Source organism: Dendroctonus ponderosae, unplaced genomic scaffold (genome assembly GCF_020466585.1).
Source record: "Dendroctonus ponderosae isolate FM_Combo_2020 unplaced genomic scaffold, Dpon_F_20191213v2 Dpon_F_20191213_1, whole genome shotgun sequence".
Classification (NCBI taxonomy): domain Eukaryota; kingdom Metazoa; phylum Arthropoda; class Insecta; order Coleoptera; family Curculionidae; genus Dendroctonus; species Dendroctonus ponderosae.
Window position 1 is genome coordinate 47,499,107 of NW_026017110.1, and position 26,924 is coordinate 47,526,030.

Consider the following 26,924-nt stretch of genomic DNA (forward strand, 5'->3'; position numbering starts at 1 on the left):
CTACGGTGGGTGGTACCAAGGGGGGTTTGCCATGAGGCTTGTTGGTGTAGGGTAGTTGTGTCTTGGGATTTTTTGGGCGAAGGTGGATTTGATTAGGGGGTTTAGATGTGATAGGACGCGGGCTTTGAACTTGTCGTGAAGCCTCGAAATGAAGTCCTCAATGGTTTCCATTTCGAGGTTTGCATGAATCTGGGAGTTGCGGACATACCAGGGGGTCTCGTCATTCGCCGGAGGATTTTGTTTTGGAATCTTTGGAGTTTGGTAATGGCGGATTTGGAGGTTTGGTTAAGGATGGGGGCAACGTAAAAAACGTAAAAAAAACGTTGGGATCTGATGACCTGTTTGTAAATCAGAATTTTGTTTTTATGGGAGAGGGTGCTTTTTTGGTTTAGAAGGGGGTACAAACAGGCTGTGGTTCGGTGGGCTTTTTTGAGGGCAGTGACGATGTGGGCGTTGAAATTTAGTCTGGGGTCTATTGTTATCCCAAGGTACTTAATGGTTTTGGCGTAGTCGAGGGGGGAGCCGTTTAGTGTAAGTCTGGGGGTCTTGTAAGTAATTCGTTTGTTGGTTATGAGTAAGGTTTGGGTTTTGTCTGGGTTTATTTGRATTTTCCAGGTTTCGGCCYAGTCCTGGAAGGCGTCGAGGTGAGAGGAGAGAGGTYTTTGGAGGGTGAGAACGATGTAGTTGARGTTTCGGTTTGAGTAGTAGATGCCAGTGTYGTCGGCGAATAGGGCTAGTTTAGTGTGCGGGKTTTTGGGGKCGTCRGCCGTGAAAAKGTTATAAAGGATTGGGGAGAGCGGGGCCCCTTRGGGRACCCCGGCCTYGATGGAYCGAATRGAGGATTTGGTGYCKTTCAGTGATATGAAAAACTTTCTCTTTTGGAGAAARCTTGCCACATAMTGGACGAAGGTTAAGGGGAGTTTGTGTAGGTGGAGGAGTTTCCAGATTAACCCCTCGTGCCATACTTTGTCGAACGCTTTTTGGATGTCCAGGCAAATGACTCCAGTAGGGCCCTTGTCCTGGGCAGCGATCGTGGCATCGATGCCACGATCGCGTACTGTAAACGGCCAGGCTAATTCAAGATCTTGAATTAGCCTGGCCGCTTGCAGTACGGAATCATGTTTTTGAGGATTAGAGGTTGATCGGCCTCCAATTTTGCGGAAAGGTCTTGTTTTTGGAGGGTTTGGGGATTGGGATGATAGAGGCGGTTTTCCATAGGGTTGGGAATGTTCTGAGGGTGAAGGAGGCATTGATTAGGGTGAGGAGTTGGTTAAGGAGGTTTTCTGGGAGGAGTTTGAAGGTTTTGTTGGAAATTTGGTCGGGACCGGGACTTTTGCGGGTTTTGGGGGCGGTGATTTGGGCTTTGAGTTCGGGGAGCGTTACTGGGGGTATGGCCGGGGAGTTTGGGGGAGTTTGTCTGTGCCTGATTTCTTGGAGGATGTTTTCAACCTCCTCCTCGAAATCAAGGTCGTCCGTCTGAGACATGTTGGGCGAGAATTGGCGTTCTAGGGAGTCGGCAAAAGCTTCTGCTTTTTCCTCGTCCGTATAAACCAGTGCCCTCTCGCCATGTATGGGGGGAAAGAAAGTTTTTGTTGTTCCTCTCAAGGCCTTGGAGACTTTCCAGGCGTCAGCGAGGCCAGTTGGTATGTTTTCCAAGAATTCGGACCACTTTTCGTGTTTCAGGGAGTTAATTTGGATTTTGATTTGTTTGGAAATTTTATTAGCTTGTTTGTTTAGTTCGGAGTCTGCAAATTGTTTGGCTCTACGTTTGAGCTTGTTACGGGATTTGATTAGTGTTTTGATTTCGGGTGGGAGGCTGAAGGGATTTTGGTTTTTGTTAGTTTTTACGGTTGTGGCTTTAGAGACGGCGGCGGTGATGGTTTTTGTTAGGGTTTTAGTGAGGATGTACATCCTCACTAAGTTTAGGTCGTTAGCATTATGCGGAGTGGTCCTGAATTTGAGCCTCTCCAAGGTAGTATGAGAGGGCGTCCCAGTCAATGTGGGGGATTGGGGCAAGAGGGTTGCAGGCGTATTGTTCGTTTATGTTGATGATGATGGGATTGTGATCTGAGCTGAGCGAGTCGGAGTTGGTTAAGGTAATCGTGTGGGAGATGTCTTTGGCAAGTGCGATGTCCAGTATGTTGGGGGTCCTGTGGTCGAACTGGCTGGGTTCAGAGGGCGCAAAAATTCCGAAGTTTAAGTTTTGTGAGTATTTGAGCAATTTATGTCCCTCGGCGTTGTTTTTGCGGCAACCCCAAGAGACGTGTTTTGAATTTAAGTCGCCTGCGAGAAGAGTTGGCAGGCTGTTGTCGAGAAGGCTGTCGTAGTCTTGCTGAGAAGTGTGAACTCGGGGGGGCTTGTAAGCGGAGATTATTCGTATTTGGGAGTTTTTCATATTGCGGATAATGGCTCAATGACGGTGTTCGTGCTTGGTGGCGTTTGAGAGTGTGCCAGGGAACTTTTAATTACGATGGCGGTGCCCCCGCCTTTGTTGTTGGGGCGGTCGTTTCTGGTTCGTTTGGGGTTGCAAGAAAGTTTCCTGGAGGAGCGCGATGTCCACATCGTTTTCCCGGAGGTAGCCTTCAAATTCAAACCTTTTGGAAAAGAGAGAGTTGGCGTTCCAGGACACGATGTGAACTCCCGCGGGCTTTAAGGGCATGCCAGTGCTTGTAGAGCGGGGCAGCTATTAATCATTGCCGCTATGCGATTGATTTTTGCCTGAATTTCGCATTCAGGCATAAGGAGCAGCTGGATGAGCGCCGGGTTGAGGTTGGCGCTTTGGTGGCCCGGAGAAGAAGCTGGGGCTTGCTGCACACGGGGGGCTTTTGGGGGGCTGGGGGTTTGGGCGAAGGTTTTTGCGCCACTTTGGCGGCGAAAGAAATCGTTGAGTCGACCTTGTTCTGGAAACTGGCTTGTTTGTTCTGGAAACTGGCTAGTTTCTGTTTGATCTGGGTTTGGGCTATGAAGTTGGGGGTTTTCGGGCAAGCGAAATAGCTTGCCGGATGGGGGCCGTTGCAATTGATGCATTTAGCCGGGATGTCTCGAGGCTTTTTGCATTCTAGATAGAAGTGGCCCTCAGCGCACTTGTGGCAGGCAGGTTTTGCCGCACAATTGGACATGGTATGGCCGAATTTTTGGCACTTTTTGCACTGTGGAAAGTGCCTGATGTTGTTTGGTTGGGAGTTTCTTTGTGGTTCGATGACCACGGCGAGATTAAGCAGGTATTTAACCTGGAAGATTGGGGTTTCCTCTCTTGGGAGGAGCATTTTGACCATGTTGGTCTGGATTTTTGCGTTGCCGATTTTGAAGAATTGCATTTGGGAGGGGTGGAAGCCCAGTTCCTCCAATTCGGTTTGGATCTCAAGGAGCGTCATCTTGTGGAAACCTTTGATGATAGCAATGAGTTTCTTGTCCTCAAGCAAGGTGTGTGTGGAATTCCACCTTTTCACGAGAGAAGAGTTTCGTGATTGCCTGATGGTCGTCTGTAGTTAGCCACATTACGGATGACGATGGGAATGGCTGTTTCTTGGGCTGGTGGTTCTGAACTTGGCGCTTGGGAGCTGGGGGCCGAAGAGTCTTTCAGGGTTGAGGTGGCAGAAGTTTGGGGGGTTTGTTGTGGGGTTTTTCAGGGGCGTCCGCGTGCTGCACTATGTAATGGTGGAGGGCCGCGTTAAAAGTTTTTGGGAAGTTGAGTGCGGTCTTGCTCGGCAGGGCCGGGAATTCATCAACTTCCATTTTTTCAGACACTGTCTGAACGGGGACAGTCTGGGGGGGCTGGGCAGTTTGTAGGGACGTGTTTTTTTGGTATTCCAAAGTGAGTAACCGGGTTGGCTCTTGAATTTGGGCGGCTTGGGTCTTAATGCGGTCGTCCTGTTTGGAATTTCGAAGCCGCATAGCTTTAATTTCGGCTCTGAGAGTCTTTAGGTCAGGGTCTCTGGTAGGGAATTTTGCGGATTGGGATTTGTTCTTACCCATTTTCCTCGAGGTACCAGCACTGTTTGAAGTTATTGAGGAGCGATTGCGGCTTTCGTCGCTGGAAAAATCGCCCATTTTTGCTGAAGATAACGTAAGAGGAAGTGCCGGAATTTCAAGTATGCAACGCCAACGATGAACTCCCGAACTAATCCTGGAACTGCCTCTGAAGGAGGCACGTGCTCGACTCGGGGAAGTGAAGTGACTCCCCCGGTCTGGTTCTCGTCGTCGCTTATATAGATTGAGGTAACCCAGATGGTTCTCGAAATCTCCAGAACAGGTGCGAAACTTCCCGCTTGTCAGTGTCATATTTGACAGTAAATGGGGCGCAAATGGGGCTCCCATTTACTGAAATACCATGAATTTTGATCCCCCCATTCCAAACGTGAGTACCCCAGGCCATTTCCGTTACAATATATATATCCCCTTATACATTTTTGACAAACGATCAACACGCTTAATTATGATCTTCACTAGTCTTCAGAGGCCGGCGTAGAAGTACTTCAGAGATCGGCGCTCCAAATTTGAAGTAAAAAACTAACAAAAGAGCGGCTACAGAATAAAATTTCTAGTTTTAACACCGTGTATCTAAAAAATAAACCGTTTGTTAACACATGTTTACATGGAGTTTTCTAGTTATTTTTCCGAGTTCCTTCATTTTCACGATTAAAATTTGAATGTACATCACGCCCCTGAATGAAACACACGAAACCCTGTATATCACGCTTGCAGAAACAGAAAGCGCCGATTCAATGCCGAGGTTTTCCGTACCTCAGGGGTTTACTAAAAAAAATAATTTAAAAAAAGTGATTTAATAGTTAATTTGTTAATAATGAATTAAAAAGATTTAATACCGCACAAAGGCAAAAAAAAATATTTATAATGGGAAATAGCCGATCAATTTCGTTTTCTGTATAACTTATTTATAGACTAAAAACTTGGTTGCGTCGATTGTTAAATTGAAATCAATTTGTAAAAATACATACTTAAATTAAAATATTTACATATCAAGGCAGTTAGTCTGGAATTATACTACATTACGTAGATCGGAAACTAAACCTTTTTCACCCCTCATTTCATAATTTCCGTAACTTTTCTTCTCCACTTCTAAAAAAAAATAAATTTTCCTGCGTACTAAAACATAAATGTAAGTACGGCTTTTTTCTGTAGTAGAACAGAAGTTAAAAGTACAAGTTTTTCGCAGCTAATTGAGCGTGGCGAAGTATTTGATGCTATATTGGTGAAGGAACAAATAAATGTACGATTAGCACAAATTTTCTCAATTAATTTAGCCTTTCCAAGCATTTTTTGCCTATATTGGCGAAGGAAAGCTGAATTGAAGTTTATATTGTTATAATTAATTTTTAAATTAAGTTTTTATATGTATACAGAGCTCCCAATCGCGGTAGTTTTATGCCATTTGATAGACCAAAAATAATTTTTTTTCTAAAGAAATTTTTTTCACTAGGTCTCCTGAGTCTCACTGATCATAAGTGTAGGTTGTGGGTAATGGGACTAAGCCGCATTGGAACAATGTTATAAAAAAAACACGATTTTTTCGATCGCTTTTCATAGCAATTTTTTTTAAATTTTACTTACCAGGGCCGCCATAATTTGCAGGTTTCGTATGCTTGTCCGCTTGCCCATCTTTGCCGCTGGTGAATTTTCATACTTTTTGCTTAATTTTCACTGTAATTTGCACATTTTCCGTAGAAAATCAAAACTGGAAACTTTTGAGTTTTGGCACCTAGCTGTCATGGCCACTTAGCGAACTTAGATGGCACTGCGAGCAGGAAGGTGTTCAGTAATGATCTCAACCAGACTTTGAAAAGCCTTAAAATGAACTGTAGTGACTTAAACGGCTGAAATATTTACCAAACAGCCTAAAGGGATTAATTTAGGGATTTTTGCAGCCTATTAAACCGCGAAAAAAGCACAAATCAATCGGAAATTAGTGTGTTGAGGAACGTACTGGCGGAATACGTCACTATGAATGTCAGGTAAAGGCGTGGTGTAAAAGGGGCGAGCGGGGCACGGAAACGGTGAAATTACTGAAATTGGCATGGCTGCGAGTTACGGCGAAATAAAAATATACAGAACGTCCGATAAAAGTGCGTACAGGTGTCCGAACGGGAGTGCGTAGGTGTCCGGGACAGTTTTCCTGGTGTTTGTGAAAAGGTGTTGAAATCGTAAGTGTGGAAAATACGGGAAAATTCCGTCTGGAGAGCAGGTTGTTGGCCATAAACTTGTCGCTCTGACATTTCCTTTCACTGCATCAGTCATGCGACATCGATTTGTTTGACGAGAAATGTGGGTTTTTAGGGCTCCAAGGGGTCCCCTGCTTAGGTAATTTTTGGCCAGATTTTCCCCAGTTTGGCTGCAATTTGCCTGTTTATTTTCTGTTGGTATATGAGGTTTTATCACTACCACCTACTTACTTGCAGGCTCCTGTTGTAGGTGTACTATTGTAGAAACTAATGGGATTTTTGTGCTAAAAATGCGTCCAGATAATCGTCCAAAATAGCTGCAAGATTACAGCTTATTAAATCTATCTGGACTCATCAACATAAACAGCCTGAGCCATATACTATACAATCACTTTCCATAATCTCTTCTGATTTCAGTCGGTATTTGTTTTTTCCATTAATAAGATTTTCCGCAGTTTACATGCAATTTGCCTGTTTATTTACTGTTGATATAAGGGACTTTATCTCAGTAACACCTACTTACTTGCGGGGCCCAGTTGAAGATCTACTGTAGAAACGAATGGAATTTTTTTGCTAAAAATACATCCAGATAATCCTTCAAAATAGCTGCAATATTTTGCATTCAAATTCAAAAGCACAGTTTAAAAAATTCCTAACTTCCAAAATAAAACAAGCAGAAACTTGGATTTTGCACAATGTTTAGGGCACAGTGGCGACATAAACCGCCGAAAGTGTTGGGCAAGTCCCAATTAAAACAATTTTTGCAAAATTGGTAAATGCAGGAAAAGAAGAACAATTCAGAACTCCGAAACTAGCGCAAGTTGCAACTTGAAATTTTCGTATTCAATAGCAAACATCGATTTTCAATTAATTTCAGTCGATATTTACTAATTAACGAAACTTTTTGATGAATGAAGATATACAAACTACCTCTGACCATGCAAGCGTCTGAGTCATGAAGAAATTATTTGCCCGGACGGTCTAAGAGCCCGAAAACTCATCAGTTTGGAAAGATTTTTCTTTCGAAGTTCATGTTCAAAATGTCATCAAATGTTCTTACTCTGAAACGAAAATCTGTTCAAAAATTGTGAGAAAAAAACCCACATTTCATGGTTAAATAATTAATTTACCGAAGGAAATCCGAGATTTGTTCCGAGAGATCCGAGAACTGTTTATTGAAGTTCAAATTTTTCCTAATATTCTTCTAAATTTAGTGCAGCATCGTGCGTGTGGTAAATCCAGTAAACATGATAAACTTGTGGTGTTTGCAAGATAATACTTTCCCGTTATTGCATTGAAACCTTCTAAACTTCCTATTTGAGATTAAATTACAATCAATTTGACGCTTTTCCTTAGATTCCAATTGAGGCAAACCACCCGCAAATACAATGAGAAAACGACACAGAAAGTTCGGTTAAACCCTGTGATCTAGTTTAAGTAAACAGTGCCTGAAATCAAACACAAGTGTGTAAAAGTGAGAAAAACCAACATGTCGTTCTTTAACAATATTAAAAAAGTGCTGCACTTTGGCGGCAACGATGCCAAGAAGAAGAAGGTTTACAACAACGTGAAAATGGAAACCGATCCTGAGGAATATTGGGATATGATTGGGGAATTAGGGGATGGAGCTTATGGGAAAGTTTACAAGGTATTTAGGCGTGATTGTTTATGGAGGCTGGAAACGGTGGAAATGTGATTTTCCAGGCTCAACATCGGCAAAGTGGGATGTTGGCAGCAGCGAAAATGTGCCGGCTGGATGGCGAAGATGACCTGGCAGACTTCATGATAGAAATCGACATTTTAACGGAAATCAAGCACCCGAATATAGTGGAATTGCTTGAAGCGTTCCAAAAGGAACAACAGGTAGAATTTGCCCTAAAAAAGAATTCCAGTTTCAATGTGAATTCACTGTACATTCCAGCTATGGCTTCTAATCGAATACTGTGATGGGGGTGCTTTGGACAGCATCATGACTGAGCTGGAAAAGCCGCTAACTGAGCTTCAAATCGCTTACGTTTGCCAGAATATGTGCAAGGGGCTGCAGTTTTTACACAAAAGCCATGTTATCCACAGAGACCTCAAAGCGGGCAATGTGCTGCTTACAATGGCAGGTGGCGTTAAAATTGGTAAGTAGACGAACTGAGTAAACTGCTAATTGCCTTCAATAGTGCACTTTCCAAGAGAAATTGCATTTTTATGGCTGTCCTGGTGGCTATTATTGACGTGTTACTTAATCGGCGTATTGATTCTATTTATAGCTCTGTTGTGTTTGTGGGCTTTCTTGGAAAGGATAAATCACAATTAATGGAATTAGTGATACTCATCATAAGCAAATATATCTCACTGGTGTTAATTAGATGTTGGATTAACACTTGAACTTATTCAACCCATTTAAACAATTCAAAGCGAGCCGAATCGATTTACTGTTTTGCCAGTTTAATAAAGTCGAAAATTCCACAACTAGGCTAAGCAGATAAGCCGATCTCCACCTTGTTGATCGCATTGGGTCGGACTCTTGTTTGTTTGATGAATGAACTGAAGATATTGAAATGAGTCACCATTTTACCGTTTCTCTTCTTGGCCAAGTAACATTCATCAACACTGCTGTGTCATACTACAGAGCTGGTCGTTGCGCGATGGGAATTTCATTAATAGTTTTTCCTGGCCCGCGTGTTGGGTATAAATGCGACTAAATGTTATTAGAGCTATTTTTAGTCGTTGCTACTGATTCAGCCATCAATGTCGTTAAACGCACTTTATTGATCTGGGTATTCGCTGTAAAAAACATTGGGTGTTGGTGCGACCCAATTTGATAATTCGGATTAAAATCTTCAAGCAACTTGCAACACTTGTCTGAATGAATCCATCAACTTGAAAAAGTCTGGAATAAGGCGAGCCCTGTAGACTAAACCTTCTAAGCCTTTAATATCCTGAATCCCCTCAGGGGCTTCTTGAATCCATACCACATAAAAATTGGTGATTTATATGAATGCGATCCAGGTTTCAGTTTATCATAGTCGGATTACTCAAAAGTCTGATAATTTTCGAAAAATCCACCATTCAAGGTGACATTCGGCCGCCCGTTTCCTTTTTACGCTGATACAAAATGCTGTTTTATCAGAATGTTGTCGAAATATTTTAACACCAATACCGATTCTTGTATTTGCATTTCCATTAGACATAAATCGCCGCAAGCCCAATACGTAACCAGTGTTAAGTAATTATTTGCACATGAGGTTTATCAATGCTGTCCATCGCTTAATGGGTTAATGTGTTCTTGGTAGATAAATGCTAATGTCGTCAGGTGTTGATCACTGCTATCTTTTTGCAGGAAAAAATGTCGGTTTTTCGCTCCTGATTTCGCCAAACTTTTCAGGTTTTTTCTGCAACTTTTTTATGTACTTTTAACAACCACAATATTTTTACCACTAATCACCAAATCCTCTAACTCTCTTCTGTTTTTATGTTCTCCCAAATAATCTTAAACTATTAAATTTCTACGCTTCTCCGGTCGAATCTTGAATAGTTTCACTTGATCAAAGGCTCGAATGAGGTCTAAAGCACATGAAGGCGTTTTTTTTTACATCAATGGCTTTTGCCGCCATTTCTCGTTGCATGTTTGAAGTTCTTCGGCTCAATTTGGGTTTTTTATTCTTTGCCTCTAAGCACTGCATGATGCAAAAACGCAACATGCGACTTTTTGGATCACAAAATGCATTCAGAAAAAAACCCTTCCATGAGATCCTCATCAACGAGTTAAGTTACAATCGCTCTCCCATCTGAGAATCTTAATTATTAAATTAAGCGGTACTTGAGCAAGTGTAAGGCTTCCACTAAACATATATTTGCTTGTTGATTTCAGCCGATTTTGGCGTATCTGCGAAAAACAAGTCGACTCTTCAGAAGCATGATACCTTCATCGGCACGCCGTACTGGATGGCCCCCGAAGTGGTTCTTTGCGAGACTTTCCGAGACAATCCCTATGACTTCAAGGTAAATTTCCCAAAAAAACTGGAATTGCTGTTTGATTTCTGGGAGTTTTAGGTTGATATTTGGTCCATGGGCATTACGCTTATTGAATTCGCCCAAATGGAGCCGCCCAATCACGAGATGTCGCCCATGCGGGTTTTGTTAAAGATCCAAAAAAGTGATCCCCCCAGGTACGATCTACGCTGCTCAATGTAGAGCTGAGCAGTGATTTATTGCATTTTTCCCAACCAGACTGGAACAGCCGTCCAAATGGTCAAAAGACTTCAACGATTTTATCGCGAAATCCCTAATCAAGGACCCTCAAAAGCGACCCAACTGCGAAGACCTGCTGAGGCATCCGTTTGTTAATCGGACTTTGGATGTGAAGCCCCTGACGGAATTGCTACTGGAATATCGGGCCGAGGTTGTCGAGGAAGAGCTGACGGATGATGATCCCGAGGTAACATATCACAAAAACGTGAAACTTATTTGTTCAGCGAGATAACGCACCATACTGTTTAAATTGTTAATTATTTTACCAAGTCTAACATTGCTAATGTTTGCTTTGTACATATTTTCATGCTTAGCGCTCTAGGAAGTACCGTAAACATAAAGAACTTTATCAGAGAATTGGTAAGTTATAGGGCCACTGTTTCATGTTCAGCATATGCAAGGTGTTTATATTCTGTCTCTTAAAGAATCAACGGTGTGTCGTTTCTTCACTGTTAGGCAGGGTGGCTTAGAAGTGATCGTTTTTCTTGAAGATTTTTTAGAGATCATTGCATATTGCATTTCCCAACAGTTACTCAATTGTTGCTAGAATCCAATGAAGAAAAAACAGCTTGTTGACTAATTTTGAATAGTCGCAAATCTCAATCAAATAATCTTTTCCCCAATTATCAACCATTTTCAAGCCCCCTTTATATGTACTCGACCTGTATAATTGCCCAAGCTTCAAATTTGATGTTATCACAGCTTTATTTGTTATGCATGCTGCTCTTCTGGTACTCCTGCATTCCCTATTCACGTTAAACAGGTAAGACTAATTGTCTCACTAGCTTAGGCAATTGAATTTCCTTTATTGCTTTCCCCGTTTTTATGTGGGTTTCTTTGTGTGATTTTCCTTGAAATTTTGTTGATATTTTCCAGGACCGAACGTCTCATGTACCGCTGGACATCGAAGAAGACTCCACGTCAGTGCAAAGCCATGATGTCGATGCGAAAGGTATGGAATTGCCCGTTGTGGTGGTAAAAGTGGGCAGGTGTGATGTTTGGGTTTGTTTCAGAAGCACCGTCGCCTAGTTCAGACAAGGACGATAAAAAGGTGCCAGTGGTGGTTCCGGTGGCCGCAGCGGCAGAAAAGAGCATTGTAAGTCCCAGTTTAAAGATGTGGTTTAAAGATGATTGCTGTTTTCTCAGGCAGGTGAGAAGAAAGATGAGCCGGTTATGCGGCGTTCCTCGCACGATAAAGGACCGGCGCCGCCTCCGCCCCAATTGCAAACTCAGCACTCGCAGGAGAAGGAAAAGGGTCCGGCTCCGCCTCCGCCTCCTCTTCTCCCAGAAAAATCAAGCAGTTCTCGAGCGGAACCATCCCCTGCCGTTAAATCGCCACCTGAACAGAGTGCGTCTGCACCTCCTGCTCCAGTTTTGCCCACTCCACCACCGCCACCTCCAATTCTACCCTCTTTGCCCACTCCGCCAGCATCGCCAGTTACTCCTCCTGTTACACCGCCGGAAGAGGATCAGCGGGGGTTGAGAGTCGCCGATATCCCGTTACCACCGCCTCCAGTTCCAGGTAATTTCCATTGAGAACTTTTAAAATCCAGCTAAACATTTGCGGAAACTTGCAGATAAACCGAAGGCAGAATTCGCAAAAGACTTCACAGACGACGCGAGTCGGTCTTCCAATATTGCGCAAGTAAAACGGGCTTTAGAGAGCCAATTCGGCAAACGATTGTCGCGAGATCGGCCCGTGGAGAGTGTCAGCGATAGCATTGTGACGGTTAATAGCTCGAGGTGAGTTGGTTTTTTGGCTCCCAGTCAAGGGAATTTAAATGCGTTTTTAGTGGCACCACACCAGAAGACAGCATGAACTTTGTCATCGTTTCCACTCCGCAGTCTGAGCGCAACAAGAACACGTCTACCATCACAATCAACTCGGATTTGCCTGATCAATCCAATAGCTTAGCGTCGAATATCAGTCAGGTAGTTTTCATTGCTTTTGTTCTAAGAATTTTGTTAATCCTATAGATCCTGACGGATTGACACTTTTTGCCCTTGTATCGAAAACGACTATAGGGATTTGTTAATGGGTTTTGCAGGTGACAGTGGTAACGACCCATCCTCCAATAATCATCGACAATTCCCACATGATGTCCAGAACATCGTCGGCTTCGCCTAGCAATCACAGTTCAGGCGAAGTGGTTATAGTTGCCAATGAAACCAACAAAACACAACTTGAGTCCTCCGATGAGGAATTCTGCCCTTCATTGGACTCTTTGGAGTATCCACCGCCTAGCGAGTTTAGGGACAAACCCATCAAAGGAAAGAAACTGGATGAAAGCGAGGTAGACTTCTGAATCTAACACGTTAATCGAGCAAAATTTAATCGTCTTTTCAGGTATTAATTACGGACTCTAGCTACGTGATCAACGACTCCGGCTTGGACGTTTCCGAGGCCAATTCAAGGCTGCTGGATACTAGTCATGTCTCCGTCGTTAAAATCGACGAAGAGAAGGTTCAAGTCAAGGTAAACCCAACCACTCACTGCCGATAGGCTGGACTTATTCTAATAATTTCAATCAGGATTCAACATCCTACATCGACAAATCTGGCGCTGAAACCTTTAGAAGTTCCACCAGCGATCTTTCGAACAGCAGCTCTGGAAAATCGGGCAGCACCAAGAGCGACTACGGCGACGAACTTCGCGGTAAATTGCTGCTTGAAATAAAACCATCCGGATGTTTTATCACGTTCTTTAAAGGTACATCCATCATTCTGGATAGCTACAAAATGAACGGCCGGATAGTTTATTCATCCAGTGCCGAAGACACCTACAAGCGCAATCCTTTGAATGGAAAGGCGTATGTAGATAACTACGAATCTGCAACTAGCGACAGGTAAATCACGCGTTTCTTCTACTGGAAAATTAAATGACAATTGAAACTTTTCATAGGTCTCATAGTGACTGCGGCTCAGTGAGAAGCACAGATTCGCACCATAGAAGGCCGGTTTCAGTAAGCAAGTCTGATGTGGAAAGCATATCCATTGCGAGCCATGAAAGCAGGGGCAGCAATGGGAAGGATTCTGGTAAGTTGGTTCATACACTTGGGATTCTATTCGGGATTCTTTTCTCTAATTTTTCAGTGAAAAACGACGACGAAATCGAAGATCACGCGGTTATTTTACGGAAGCCCCCAAAAACAGCTTCACAAACTGCAGCCATATTAAACAGAAAGACTAGAAAGCGCACTAGAAAATTCATGATAGATGGCGTAATGATTACAACTACCACCAGCAAGGTGATTTATGGCGACGAAGACAATCCCCAATGGGACCCTTTGTTTAATCGAAAGCAGGAACTCAGGTATTCTCTAAACCAGCCCTTAGTTTCCACCTGAGAGTTGATTTTTCTCTGTAAATTTACAGAGAACTCAAGTTGCTGCAGAAGCAGGAACAGAAACAGTTCCAAGATTTGGCCACTAAGGAGAACCTGGCTTTGGAACAGCAGGAGCGCAAATTCGAACAGGAACGACAGAACTTGGAGAGAACCTATGAAAATGATCTAGAGGTCCTCAGTAGACAACAGAGGTATTTATATTTGTTGTAGTTGCCCACTTTTATTTAATAATCTGGATTTAGAGTGCAAATCGAGCGGGCGGAAGCCCACCAAGACGCCGACCTCCGAGCCACTTCGAAGAAGATCCGATCAGAGCAGGAACGGGAGCTCAAATTGTTCAGGGACGGCTTAAAACAGGAACTGAGGTTATTAAAGGTAATTCTTGGAAGTCCCGCCAAGCCGACGGGGTAAAAGTTTGTTTGGTCACAGGCTGAGGTGGATTTGCTGCCGAAAGAGAAGCGAAAGCACGAATTCAAACTGCGGAAGGATAAAATGGACGCTGATCACTCGGAGCGCGAGCGAACCTTCTTGGAGAAGCTCAATGAAAACCACGAAAGTTCTTTGAGGCGTCTGAGCGACTCTCATCGGGAGAAAATCGCATTGATGGAGCGCCAGTTTTTGCAGCAAAAGCAGCAACTTACCAGGTAATGACATTCAATTTGCTTGATTCAGCGGGATAGAACATCGTTTGTGTTTGGGTTGCAGAACAAGGGAGGCAGCGCTTTGGGAAGTCGAGGAGCGCCACATTCACGAAAAACATCAACTAATGAAGAGGCAAATCAAGGACATTTTTATACTGCAAAGGTAAATGTTGATGGAAAGCCTATGGGGTTGTTTAAAAGAAAACGGAATTTTCCAGGCATCAAATGCTGACCCGGCATGAAAAAGAGAAGGAGCAAATCAAGAGACGTGCTGTAAGGAAGGAGGAGGAGCTATTGAAGAAACAGACCACCGAGAAGAGGAATTTGCCAAAGAGAATTAGAACGGAAATGAAAGCCAGAGAGGCGATGTTCAGGGAGTCGATGAGGATTTCCATATCCGGGGCTAGTGACCCCGAAATCGAAAAGAACAAATTTAAAGACGTATGTCGTTGCCCTTGCTTTCAAAAAAACCTTGCTAGACATTCTTTATTTTAGTTTCAAGAGAAGGAAAAGAAGAGATACCAGGCAGAGCAACAGAGGTTTGAGCTGAAGCATCAGAAGCAGCTGGAAGAATTGAGGTAAGTTCCTTCACTGGGGTTTTAAGCTAAGTGCGCATTTGGTCGAATAGGAATCGACGATATTTAAAATGAAGATTTAGTGAACAAAATTGCAATATTGGCAGTCCAGTTTCATTTTGATTGTGATTTCATGGTGGAATAGTCTGCAAATGTCCATCCGTTCATTAATATTGAAATATTTTCATATGCCTGTTCTTGGCCACTTTTTTTAAAATCATATTTAAAGAGCGTATTAATCCTATAATAGCTCCTACCTCCAGCGAAACGAAAACTGGACTGAAATCTGGCGGACATTATATTTTTTGGTCTAAGCATGCAAAGATTCAACTTGCATGCAAGTCGATATTTGCACGAGCAAATTTAATTTACTGGCGCGCCAGTTGTTATTAGCTCCACTAAATCAATGCATCATGCATATACGAGCCTTAACATGTCCACGATCGGACGAGGTCCAATGTGTTATAAATAAATAGTTTATATTTACTTCTATTGAAAAATGAATTCATAGTCCCTTTACGCAACATAATTTTTCTGCTTTTTCTATGTAACAAATTAGCAAAAATACAACAAACTTACTGACAAATATTCGGACGCACTTTATCTTATGCAGTATCTTAAAGCAAACCTTAATAAGAAGTAACATCACCTTTCGCTGAAATGACGGCTTTTATGCGTTTTGGCACTGAATATACTAGTCTTGCAATATTTAGGGGTGAGCAAATGCCAAATTTTAGTTGTTTTTGGCTTTAATGCCGGAACTGTTCGCGGAGAATCGTTATGCAATGATTTCTTCATCTGATGCTAGAAAGTTTCTATAACATTCAAGTCCGGACTGCTTGAGGCCCACGATAAGACTTTGAAATTATGATTTCCAAACTGAGTTTTTTCCTTCCCGTTCTGATGATTATGCAATTTTTATTTCCAAAATACTGTTCAATAGTATAGTGACTTATTGACAAAAAAGCATAAAACTCGAGCCCATATTTGCATATTTGAAACGGTTCTTTAGAGACAACTTTTAGATGAGCTTGATGTAAAAATACAAAAACGCCCAAAAGATTTTCAGAGTTTGAAAACTTCTTGTGAAAAAATCATATGTTTAATCGGAACCAATCCACACTACCAGTAAGCGGATGCTTCTTGCATTGAGTACTGAAACCCAAATTTCCATATTTGAAGCGGTTTTTCAGAGTGAAAAGCTTCAGAATGAGCTTGATGTAAAAACACAAAGCCGCCCACAATATTTCCAAAGTTTAAAAATTAACTGCGAAAGAGCAAAGACCCAAATCCACCGTACGAGTCGGTTGATGAATATGGGACTAAAAGTTCTACATGTCCACCAGGGGCAAAGTAATGCTAAATTCACCGAAAGCTGCGTGGCCACCTGGAAAGGAAAAAGAAAATGTGTTTAGTGCAACAGAAAATCTGTCCAAAGACAACTTATTTGAAATCAGCAAAGCAAAGAGAGAGAAATATAAAGAGTCTATCAAACTTCATGTGCTTGTCGGAAAACTAAACTCAGTTTAAGCTAAAAGATTTATAGATTAATCTTTATAATGTCAATTTCCACTGCAATATTTAAGTCCAACAATAACAATAATAAAATCTAGCGTAACCACTTTTAAAATTCAACAGATGGCTTGGCAAACAACATTGGCTTAAAAACGTCCACGTAAAAAATAATTACTTGTATTACGTATGCATATAAAAACGAAAATGTGCATTAATATTAATAATTATTATACAGGGTGTATCAGAAATAAGTACCTACATTTTAGATTACACTCGTAATTCAGAAAAGTATTCAGAAAGTTTTCTTAATAAACAGTTAATATTAATCCGCCGTACTTCTTGTGTCCAACAAGTAATCCATTACAAAATGTAGGATATTCCTATAGAGGATAATGGTAAAGCGTAATGCATAATAGTAAATTCAATAAATAACAAAAAATTAATGTAATTAAATTCGGTGTAATATTGAGTACTTATGTGCGCATGCTGTGGTTAAAATTAAAATTATCAATCTGATTATGTATCATGGTCTATCGAATCTCAACTTTGGAACATTTTATTCAGAAACACCCTGTATTTAATATAACAATGAATACTCAATTAGTAATTAAAGAGGGCGCAATTTTTTGGCGGCCTTCTTGGTTAGGAATTAATTTAATTTAATTAATACAATTTTAATTCAAATTTAATTAATACAGACAGAATTGTATCCAGTCTTTTATTATTTTTCTTATGGAAATAAATGTATTTGAGGGTTCTATGCATCCGTTCCAAATGCATAGGTATTTGTATTCAAACCTGAATGTAATCTGTAACAATAAGCTCATGACTCACTAGATGTTAGATATTCCTTTTGAAAATATTACCCAAATGGCTTTGTCGCAGAATCTCCTAATAAGTGAGAAATGGCTGGTTCCATTTATCCGATGCCAATAAATGCGCGATACTTTTACACGGACTCTGTTAATCTTGGTTTTTTTTTATGTAGAGCAATGAGCGAGGCAACCATAAAGGAGTTGGAGCAGTTGCAAAGCGAAAAGAAGAAAATGCTGCTCGAGCACGAGACTCTGAAGCTGAAACAGCGGGAAGAACAGTTCATGTCCGAGCTGAAAGAGTGGAAGGCGCAGCTGAAGCCGCGCAAGCAGGTAAATTGAATTGTGGTCCAATGCGGATGTTTTTTGGCTTCAAATGGCTCAACCACTAAACATTTGATTAGAAAATCGAAGAGCGATTGCACCGTGAAGCTTTGCACAGCAAATACGTGCAGTACCTGCCACGCGTAACGATCGCAGCTGCAGGTAGTTCGTCAGACTTTGATGTGCCTGAACAGAAGGGACCGGTTTCGGTTCCAGCAAGTCCGATCGCTACTCGCAAGCAGGCGTGCGGTCATCAAAGGACCTGGAGTACGAGTGTTCTTAATGAAACATCGAGAAATTCCAGTTCAAATCGGGCTCTGCCCGTTCGCAAAGTGGTCGAAGACAGAAAGCTTAGCTTTGAAAACCCTGACGATTCGGCCGCTTGAGGATTATTTATCGATGATATTCAAAATTATTGCCTGTAGAGGTATCTAAACCCTTTTATTTGGTTGTTTTTGGTAGTTGTCTTGGTACGGTATCGCCAGTACATCAACGTCGGATTTATTTGCTGCCATTTGTTTGTACTTTGTCATCGTTTTGTCCTCGGTTCTGCTTGCTACGCTGTTGTGATGCTTTACTTGTCCTGTTGTCCATCGCCGATGGTTAACACTTTGTACTGTTCCAGAAACTAGAAGAAACCTTTGCTCAGCAGCTGGAAGAGCAAGAAAGAGTGTATGGGCCCATGAACACTCCGCTTATATTACCTTCAGACCTGACCGACTTGCAGGCCGACTCTTGTAGCCGAATCGGCCTCAGTTCGACTAGAAGCAGCCTTAGTTCGGTATCCGAGGGTTAGGCGCTTTAACTGTTAATTTAGCACAAAGCTTGTTCGGTTAGGAACAGGATTTTCTTGAAGCCCCGCTGTTCAATCCATTGCGATTTCTCCGGAAATGATTGATCAGTTGAATCACTGCGGTGCTTCTATGCGTTTGCTTAACCCCGATTTATTATATACCCAATCTGAACAAACTGTTGGTCAGTGTTTAGCTAACTTAAATAACTCATTAAATCACCCCGGCCGTCTTCATTTACCAAAATCATCGTTATGTCTCCCGTTTAACCCTCCCATTCAAGTTTACTGGTGTAAATAGAGAATTCGAACACTAATTATAACTACATTTTTTCTTAGAAGTAGCGTAAGTTAAAATCAGTTAGAAAGTAAGGGACACCGTAATATCGTTCCCACAGAGTGTTTTATTCTTGTAAGTTCTTTTAAATGCAAAAAGATATCGCGGTGTCCTGTATATTTATGTACAGTCAGTGTATGATTTTATTTTTAATGTTAATATTATTTTTATTATTATTGAAATAAAAAAGTGAAACATGCATTTTTAACACCTCGTTTGTGTGTTTTTTTTTAAATTCCTTTGCCTATCTAACTACTTAGTTTTTCAGTTGTTTAAGAACCAGTTTCTGAGTCTTTTCACTCAGTTGTTGATGGTTTAAGGCCGATGTAATTAGCAAAGGGGGTTTCCAGCACAGTACGGTGAGTTTATCACAAATCTTCCATGAATAGCTGATGGTCTTTGTCGGTTAAATAATCCTAAATCGAACTTGGTCGCATTGACCAGGGTCAAGGCTACCTTCATACAGTGTAATCGCACTAACAATACAGCGAAATTATTACGGAACCGCTCACGTTTCCTTTTTGTAATTTTTATTTCCATCGCTATCAAGTTGAACTGGCAAAAGGACGTACATTCGATACATTGCCTGGGTTAATGTGCCGTGAATATACACACAGACAACGCTCATTAAGCATATTGCATTTACATTGTTATTCGAAACTTTTCGAATCGATTTTGCTGGCTAAGGGCCCTTTGAATGCCGGGGTCATGGCACATTTTGATGACAGTGCGAAATTTGCACACTGAATTTTCGCTCATTAAAGGATATTTTAAGCTTTTATTTATGCTAAATTTAGAATTTCGAAGCTCGTAACACAAAAATCGTAGAATTTTCAACCTGAAAGCAGCTTTTTTGGAGTTTTTTTGTAATCTTAACTAGTTTAAAGATGGTTGTTTTCATTGCGAAGTGTTTAAAAACTGCGATGTTTTAATCGCATTTCTGGATTCTTAATTGAAACCCCAAAGCCTTGGTAGCGTTTGAACTCTTTTATAAATTCGTTACGATGAGGTCAGTTTAAATTTTTAATTTAATTTAATTAAAATAATTTAAGTTTAAATTTAATTCATTCCTTCATAGTTAACGCCTTTTCCTTACGTTTAATGAACTTTTTAGGGCAACAAAATTTTTTTGTATTATTAACATAAGAATGGTCGCTTTGAATAATTTTAAGAACCAAAAACTACACATTAAATGGTTCGCGATAGTAAGGAGGTGAGTTTAAACTAAATGTGTTTTCTATTATCATCTGCAAATTTTACCAGTTCAAATAATGCCAATATCTTTGTAATTATAGACGATCTGTATATTCAAAAAGGGTTCATTTAAAATCCATTTTATCGGTGTTTTGGAAATTTACACAAAAGATGAATTTTACACTCGGAATGTTCGGTTACAAATCCGAAATTTGTTGAAAAAATAGCACATTTCAACGTTAGACGCGAAGCAAAGTATTTAAATTTATATTTAAAAAAGATGGGACCGGAAGGTGCGTTTTAATCAAATATAAATCATCAATACCCAAATGTTTTGGAGGTCAATCTTAAACTTCCAAAGTACTTGCCATTGACTAAACGAAGGTGAAAGTTTAAGCTGTAGTGGCGTGCTTCTTTTTACTGTTAATTGGTAAATTTTGATAATTTTTTTGGCACAAGTTGGCTCTATTGAGGTTTAATGCCTAATGAATATTTCTGAGTGAAGGTGAGTTTAAATTAAATAGTTACGTACCCTTAAAGGAGGTAAGTTTCAATGTGCAAAGTTGTTTTGAAAATTTTAGCCTGTGAGCTATAAAGTGGGTAGAATGTGTGTGCAAATGAGTAGCAGGTAAGTTTAAGAATTTAAAGCGCGAAATTATTGAGATGAAGTTAAAGATTTTGTCTGTCCTTAGCAATGAAAAAAACATTTTTGTCATCACCAATGCCGATAAGGGACTGCTGTTGAAGGTTTCACTTTAGTAAAAGAAGTGAAATTGGCGTACATTTGAAAGAAATAAGGTGATAGTTAAAGCTAGCTAAACGATTGCATTTCACGCTTAACCGTACGTTGATACTTTGCATTAACAGATGAAGTCATTTGGGGACTGTTGCTAAAAGAAGGTGAGCTTAAATTAAATGTTATTATTGAGGAGGTAAGTTTAAATACCGAAAATTAAATAGTCTTTAAGCACATGTTACATTCCGGCAAATAAAAAGAAGTGAATTTTGCTCATTAAAGGATATCTTAAACTTTCATTTATGCTAAATTTAGATTTTCGAAGCTCGTAACACAAAATAATTTTCAACTGGGAAATCAGCTTTTTTGGAGTTTTTCGTAATCTTAACTAGTTTAAACATGGTTGTTTTCATTGCGAAGTATTTAAAAAATGCGGTGTTTTAATCGCATTTCTGGATTCTTAACTGAAACCCCAAAGCCTTGGCAGCTTTTGAACTCTTTTATAAATTCGTTACGATGAGGAGGTCAGTTTAAATTAAATTATTCCTTCATAGTTAACGCCTTTTCCTTACGTTTAATTAACTTTTTAGGGCAACAATTATTTTTTGCACTATTAATATAAGAATGGTCGCTTTGACTAATTTTAAGAACCAAAAACAACATTTAAATTGTTCGCGATAGTAAGGAGGTGAGTTTAAACTAAACGTGTTTTTTATTATCAGCCGCAAATTTTACCGGTTCAAATAAAGTCAATATCTTTGAAACCATAGAGGATCTGTATATTCAAAGGGGGTTCATTTAAAATCCATTTTAACGGTGTTTTGTAAATTTACAGAAAAGATGGATTTTACACTTGGAATGTTCGATTATTTCAACGTTACATGCGAAGCAATGTACTTAAATTAATATTTAAACAAGATGTGACCGGAAAGTGCGTTTTAATCAAATACAAATTATTAATATCCAAATGTTTTGGAGGTCAATCTTAAACTTCTAAAGTACTTGCCATTGACTAAACGAAGGTGAAAGTTTAAACGCAGTAGTGACGTGCTTCTTTTTACTGTTAATTAAATGGTAAACTTTGATAATTTTTTTGGCACAAGTTGGCTCTATTGATGTTTAATACCTAGTGACTGTTTCTAAGTGAAGGTGAGTTTAAATTAAATAGTTACGTACCCTTAAACGAGGTAAGTTTCAATGTGCAAAGTTGTTTTGAAAAATTTAGCCTGTGAGTTATAAAGTGGGTAGAATGTGTGTGCAAATGAGTAGGAGGTTAGTTTAAGAATTTAAAGCGCGAAATTATTGAGATGAAGTTAAAGATTTTGTGTGTCCTTAGCATTGAAAAAAATATTTTTATCAACTCCAATGCCGACAAGGGAGTGCTTTTGAAGGTTTTACTTTAGAAAACGAAGTGAAATTGGCGTGCATTTCAAAGAAATAAGGTGATAGTTAAAGCAGGCTAAACGATTGCATTTCACGCTTAACCGTACGTTGATACTTTGCATAAACAGATGAAGTCATTTAGTGACTGTTGCTAAAAGAAGGTGAGCTTAAATTAAATGTTATTATTGAGGAGGTAAGTTTAAATACCGAAAATTAAATAGTCTTTAAGCACATGTTACATTGGGGCAAATAAAAAGAGGTGAATTGGCTCTGAATATTCTGGATATGAATCTAATAATTTTCATCATTCGAGGCTTTTTTTGAAGATATTAAAAAGTGCGTCTTTAAAGCGCTGTTGCTGAGGCTCTAAGGTGCCAACAATGTGAATAATGAGTGAAATTGCCAAAGAAGGTGAATGTGTAAAGCTGACTAAATAATTCAATCTAACGCCAAACAGAACGTAGATATTTGGCTCGAAAGCGTTGAAAAGTAAAAACACTTGCATTTATCTAGTGAATGTTGTTATGAACTGGAAAAGCTAAAAAATGAGTGAAGTATCTGGATTTCGAGACTGTTCGTGCAATTAAAAAGAAGGTAAATTTAAATATTAGTTTGAATATCCAAGAAGTGAAATTGTTTGCATGGTTCAGGGGCTATTGTCCTGCAGTTGCGGCCGTTTGCGGTCTTTGACAGTGAACTTTTCTGATAAAAACAAGCTATTAGAGGCTCGACATGGATGATTTTAAACTAATAAAAGCAAACTTCCGCTAACGTACAGGCGAAACTCGAGAGCAATGCCTTTTGCCCTGAACTATTCTGTTCTCGCCTTGTGCCTCTCTGGTTCAATGTTTCGTATCAACAAACTACGGGCCTATAACCGTTCTTTCAAACGATTGTAATGTGCGTCGCGGAAAATCGGTCGGGATGTGCACAGAGAGCACAAAAAAGTCGCTCTAGTGCGGAACTTTAATGTGAAAATGTGCATTGAGTAGTTGAGGCAAGCAGTGACCAGTTTGTGCGCAATTTTCAGGAAAAGTCTTCTTAACCGGAAGGTAAAAAGCTGCTTTTTGTTTTCCCTTCTCAATTTTTTGCGTTGTTGTTGTTATTGTTGTTGTTGTTGATCGAGCGTCTGTTGAACTCTTCGGGGCCTCACGCCCAAAGCGCGCAATTTCCTACATCGTCTGAAGGAAAAAATCGCAAGACTTTCTCTCAGTCGAATGTAAACTATTTAAAAAGCCAATTTTACAATCTGGGTACCTAATAGAGCAAATCGGTGTGCTATTTTCACCGTCATGTTCTCGACCAGACTGAAGAATGTATTTTTTTTCGCACAAACACCAAAATGAACCAACGACAAAACTCGTTCCATTGTAATCGACTTTGCACGTTCTCTTCCTAGATCACGAAAATTCTTTGGAAGGCTAATTTACCGGGGCTGGTTGGTCGATTCCATCAACCGAACTTCCAAAAAATATTGAGAAATAATTTTAATCGAACTTTTTCGTTAACTTATCATTAAATTGTTTAACAGTTAATTTCTGATTCATCAACGTGCCCGTAATTAGGAGACAGTCCATGGGGGCAACCAAAGCCAATAAAAATTAATTAGCGACTCGAGAACTACTTTAAAACTATTATCGATGATCTCCAAAGGTCGAAAGTTTAATAATCTTTGCAAACCCCCGAAAGCATGAGATTATTAATTTTAATTAGAACTTTTACCACATTGATTCACTCATTTTCAACTGAACTCTTTTATAGACAAAAATGTCGATTGCTGATTTTCTGCCTTAGTTGGTTTACTGAATAAGTGTTTAATAACACATTTCAAATTTGTGCAAACAACATTAATTTCTTGACTTCAGTACTAAACTTTACCAAATTAATTCCTTAAAAACATGTGATGGAAAATCGGAAAATTTGACATTATTTAAAAGTAGAAACTATTCTTTAAAAGTCCTGTAAAGGTTGCGTGGTTAAGAGTTTTCAATTAATTTTTATGAATATTTAATTTATGCAATCGATGTTGGCCATAGGGTTTCAATGCCAATTGCTGAAACTTTTCCAATTTAGTTCGGATGTAATCGATAAACAATGCACCGGAATTTAACATTCTTTAAAGGGAAAAACTCTCGTCTAAAAGCCCTGAAAATTCCTCATTGGTGACAGTTTTAAAGAGCTTTTGAGGACATTTTTAACTGCGCAAGTCGTATTGGATTTAAACACCAATCATTAGCATTTTTGCTGATTTATTCTGACAAAGTCTGTAAACGAAGCAGTGAAATATGTCATTATTTAAAAGGAAAAATTGTCATCCAAAAATCCTGAAAATTTCCCATTGACGGAATTTTCAGAAGGTTTCGAGGACATTTTTCAACTGTGGGAGCCATGTTCATTGAATTGAAATTCAAAATTTTACAAATTTTGTTGATTTATTCCTCACAAATTTTTTAACGTCATTACTGGAAAGAAAAACTCTCATCTAAAAATCCTGAAAAGTTTCCATTGATGACATTTTTCTCATCAATGTTTTAAGGATATTTTTAATGGTGCGAGCCATATTTTTCATTGGATTGAATACCTATTGCTAGAACTTTTGCTGATTTAATGCCTCAGAAACACTAAAATTTGTCATTATTTAAAGGCGAAAACTCTGCTTTAAAAATCGTGCAAAGTCTTCATTAGTAAGAGCTTTTAAAATGGTTTAAAGAAGTTTTCAATTGCGTAAACTGTTTTATCCACAAGATTTAACCATACATTTCTTGGACGTTTGCTGATTAATACATCAGCAAATATTGTGAGAAACTCTTTTTTGAGCAGAAAAGGTTCTGATAAACTCGTTAAGAAGAAGTGTGAAATTTGTGATTTTTTAAAGACAAAAAGTCCTATCTAAAAGCTGAAAAGTTCTCCGGGGTGTGGCACTTCAGTCACAGGATGTAACCAGCAATTTCCCGAATTTTTCTTGGTTTAATTCATGAGAAACTCGTAAAAAAACACTGTGGAATTTGCTATTATTTACAGGACATATGTATCCTCTAAAAGCCCCAAAAAATTTTTGTCTGAAAGTTTCCAAAAGGTTTTCAATAGCGCAAATCACTATTTAGTCTCGATATTTAAGGAGCGAATTGTAGAGAGTTGAGAGTTTGACTCAATTCCCGAGAATCTCCCTGAAGAAAACGATAAAATTCCTCATTATTTAAATAGCAAGACTCTAAAAGCCCCAAAGGAAAAACTTTCATCTAAAATCCCTGCAAAATTCGCATGAGTGAGAGCGTGCAAAAGTTTTTTTGGGAAGTTGCGTAAACCACTTTAGTCATTGGATTTAGCGAGCAATTTCTCAAACTTTTATTGGTTTCATTGCTGAGAAACTTGCTCAGAAAAAACACTAGATTTTATCGTTATTTCAAAAGTGAAACTCTTCTTAAAAAACCCTGAGAAATACTCATGGGTGAGAGTTTCCAAAATGTTTTTAAAAAGTTTTAATTGCGCAAACCTCAAGTGATTCAACCAGAAATTTCTAGAACTTTTGCTCTTTTCTTTCTTCTCACTTTACTCAAGCGATTTACCCAGCAATTTTTAGAACTTTTACTGATTTAATTCTTGAGAAACTCGCTAAACATAGTGAAATTTGTCATTACTTAAAGGGTAAAACTCTTCTCTAAATGCCTTGAAAAGACCTCATCGGTCTAAGTTTCCTAGTGTTGAAGAAGTTCAATTGCGCAAACCAGCAATTACTCAAACTTTTACTGGTTTAATTAGCGAGAAAATCGCTCAGGAAAACAGTAGAATTTGTCAATATTTAAAATGTGAAACTATTCCCTACAAACCCTAAAAAGTGCTACTGAGTGCAAGTTTCCAAAGCCTTTGATAAACATTTTTAATCGCGCAAACCACTTTACTCAAGTGAATTAACCAGCAATTTCTAGACCTTTTGCTGATTTAATTATTGAGAAACCCGCTAACAACAGTAAAAATTGTCATTATTTAAGAGGTAAAACTCTCTTCTAAATGCATTAAAAAGACCTCATCGATCTAAGTTTCCTAGTGTTGAAGAAGTACAATTGCGCAAACCAGCAATTTGTCAAACGTTTACTAGTTTAATTATACAGAAACTCATTCAGAAAAACAGTAGAACTGGTCGATATTTTAAGGATGAAACTCTTCTTTACAAACGCTAAAAAGTACTACTAGGGGTGAGTTTCCAAAACTTAAAAAAAAATTGTTAATTGCGCAAACTACTGCGCTCAAGTAATTTAACCAGCAATTTCTAGAACTTGTGCTGATTTAATTCTTGAGAAACTCGCTAAAAAGCAGTGGAAATTATCATTATTTAAGCTGCAAAACTCTCCTCTAAATGCCTTGAAAATACCTCATTATTCGTCTCAAGTTTCCAAAAGGTGATGAAGAAGTTTTCAATTGCCTAAACCAGCAATTTCTCGAACTTTTCCTGATTTAAATCTGGGAAAATCGCTCGAGTCAACTAAGCAGTTAATTTTTCATAATTCTTAAGGAAAAAGTGTCATCTAAACTCCTCACCTCTGAGAGTGTCTAAATGATTTTGACGATTATCTGAAACCCCTAACTTTTGCTGATTTAAATCCTGTCGCACTTGTGACAATTGTTTGGTTTTCAACAGGATAACTCACGGGCAACAACCGTACTCTCTCCAAATTCCCAGAAAGCTTTAAATAATTTTCAAACCATCCAATGGAAAAAAAATCACATACCGCCCAGTAAAGCAGTACTTACATTGGAGAACGTTTCCATCGATCCCTCGTAGACGGCAAATCTACCAAAAAAACTCGTTCTAGTCAAAATAAACTGCAAAATTTTAGCCATATTCTTAAGAG

General features: G+C 39.4%; 2 protein-coding genes and 1 long non-coding RNA gene across 7 annotated transcripts in view; 1 reads left to right on the forward strand and 2 right to left on the reverse strand.

The window, feature by feature from the left end:
• LOC109540808 (angiotensin-converting enzyme) overlaps positions 1-5,787 on the reverse strand; it is a 68,077-nt gene extending 62,290 nt beyond the window's left edge. The window contains exon 1 of the mRNA XM_048670546.1: positions 5,572-5,787. Within this exon, the coding sequence (XP_048526503.1) occupies positions 5,572-5,619 (48 nt within the window). The 5' untranslated portion in view covers positions 5,620-5,787. The remainder of the gene's footprint in view (positions 1-5,571) is intronic.
• Positions 5,788-5,999: 212 nt separating this feature from the next.
• On the forward strand, positions 6,000-18,959 carry LOC109545830 (serine/threonine-protein kinase 10). Of its 5 annotated transcripts, none has more exons than XM_048670541.1 (27): positions 6,000-6,161; positions 7,394-7,827; positions 7,884-8,042; positions 8,101-8,305; positions 10,042-10,172; positions 10,224-10,339; positions 10,401-10,608; positions 11,298-11,373; positions 11,435-11,517; positions 11,568-11,943; positions 11,999-12,164; positions 12,215-12,353; positions 12,470-12,715; positions 12,769-12,897; positions 12,954-13,077; positions 13,132-13,267; positions 13,324-13,457; positions 13,515-13,734; positions 13,797-13,958; positions 14,010-14,142; positions 14,197-14,411; positions 14,473-14,571; positions 14,627-14,849; positions 14,904-14,986; positions 17,487-17,643; positions 17,715-18,061; positions 18,260-18,959. In XM_048670541.1, the coding sequence occupies exons 2-26, from the start codon at positions 7,669-7,671 to the stop codon at positions 18,018-18,020; spliced, it is 4,185 nt and encodes a 1,394-aa protein (XP_048526498.1). In that variant the 5' UTR covers positions 6,000-6,161; positions 7,394-7,668; the 3' UTR covers positions 18,021-18,061; positions 18,260-18,959. The 5 variants fall into 5 exon arrangements, with proteins under 5 accessions (XP_048526498.1, XP_048526497.1, XP_048526500.1 ...); XM_048670540.1 differs by having other exon boundaries at positions 7,536-7,827; XM_048670543.1 differs by having other exon boundaries at positions 7,536-7,827; positions 11,438-11,517.
• On the reverse strand, positions 15,814-26,886 carry LOC125505839. The gene is made up of 2 exons (XR_007282459.1): positions 26,824-26,886; positions 15,814-16,370 (listed from the first exon to the last, which is right to left on the reverse strand). It is a non-coding gene; the product is annotated as an uncharacterized LOC125505839 (long non-coding RNA).
• Positions 26,887-26,924: the final 38 nt, after the last annotated feature.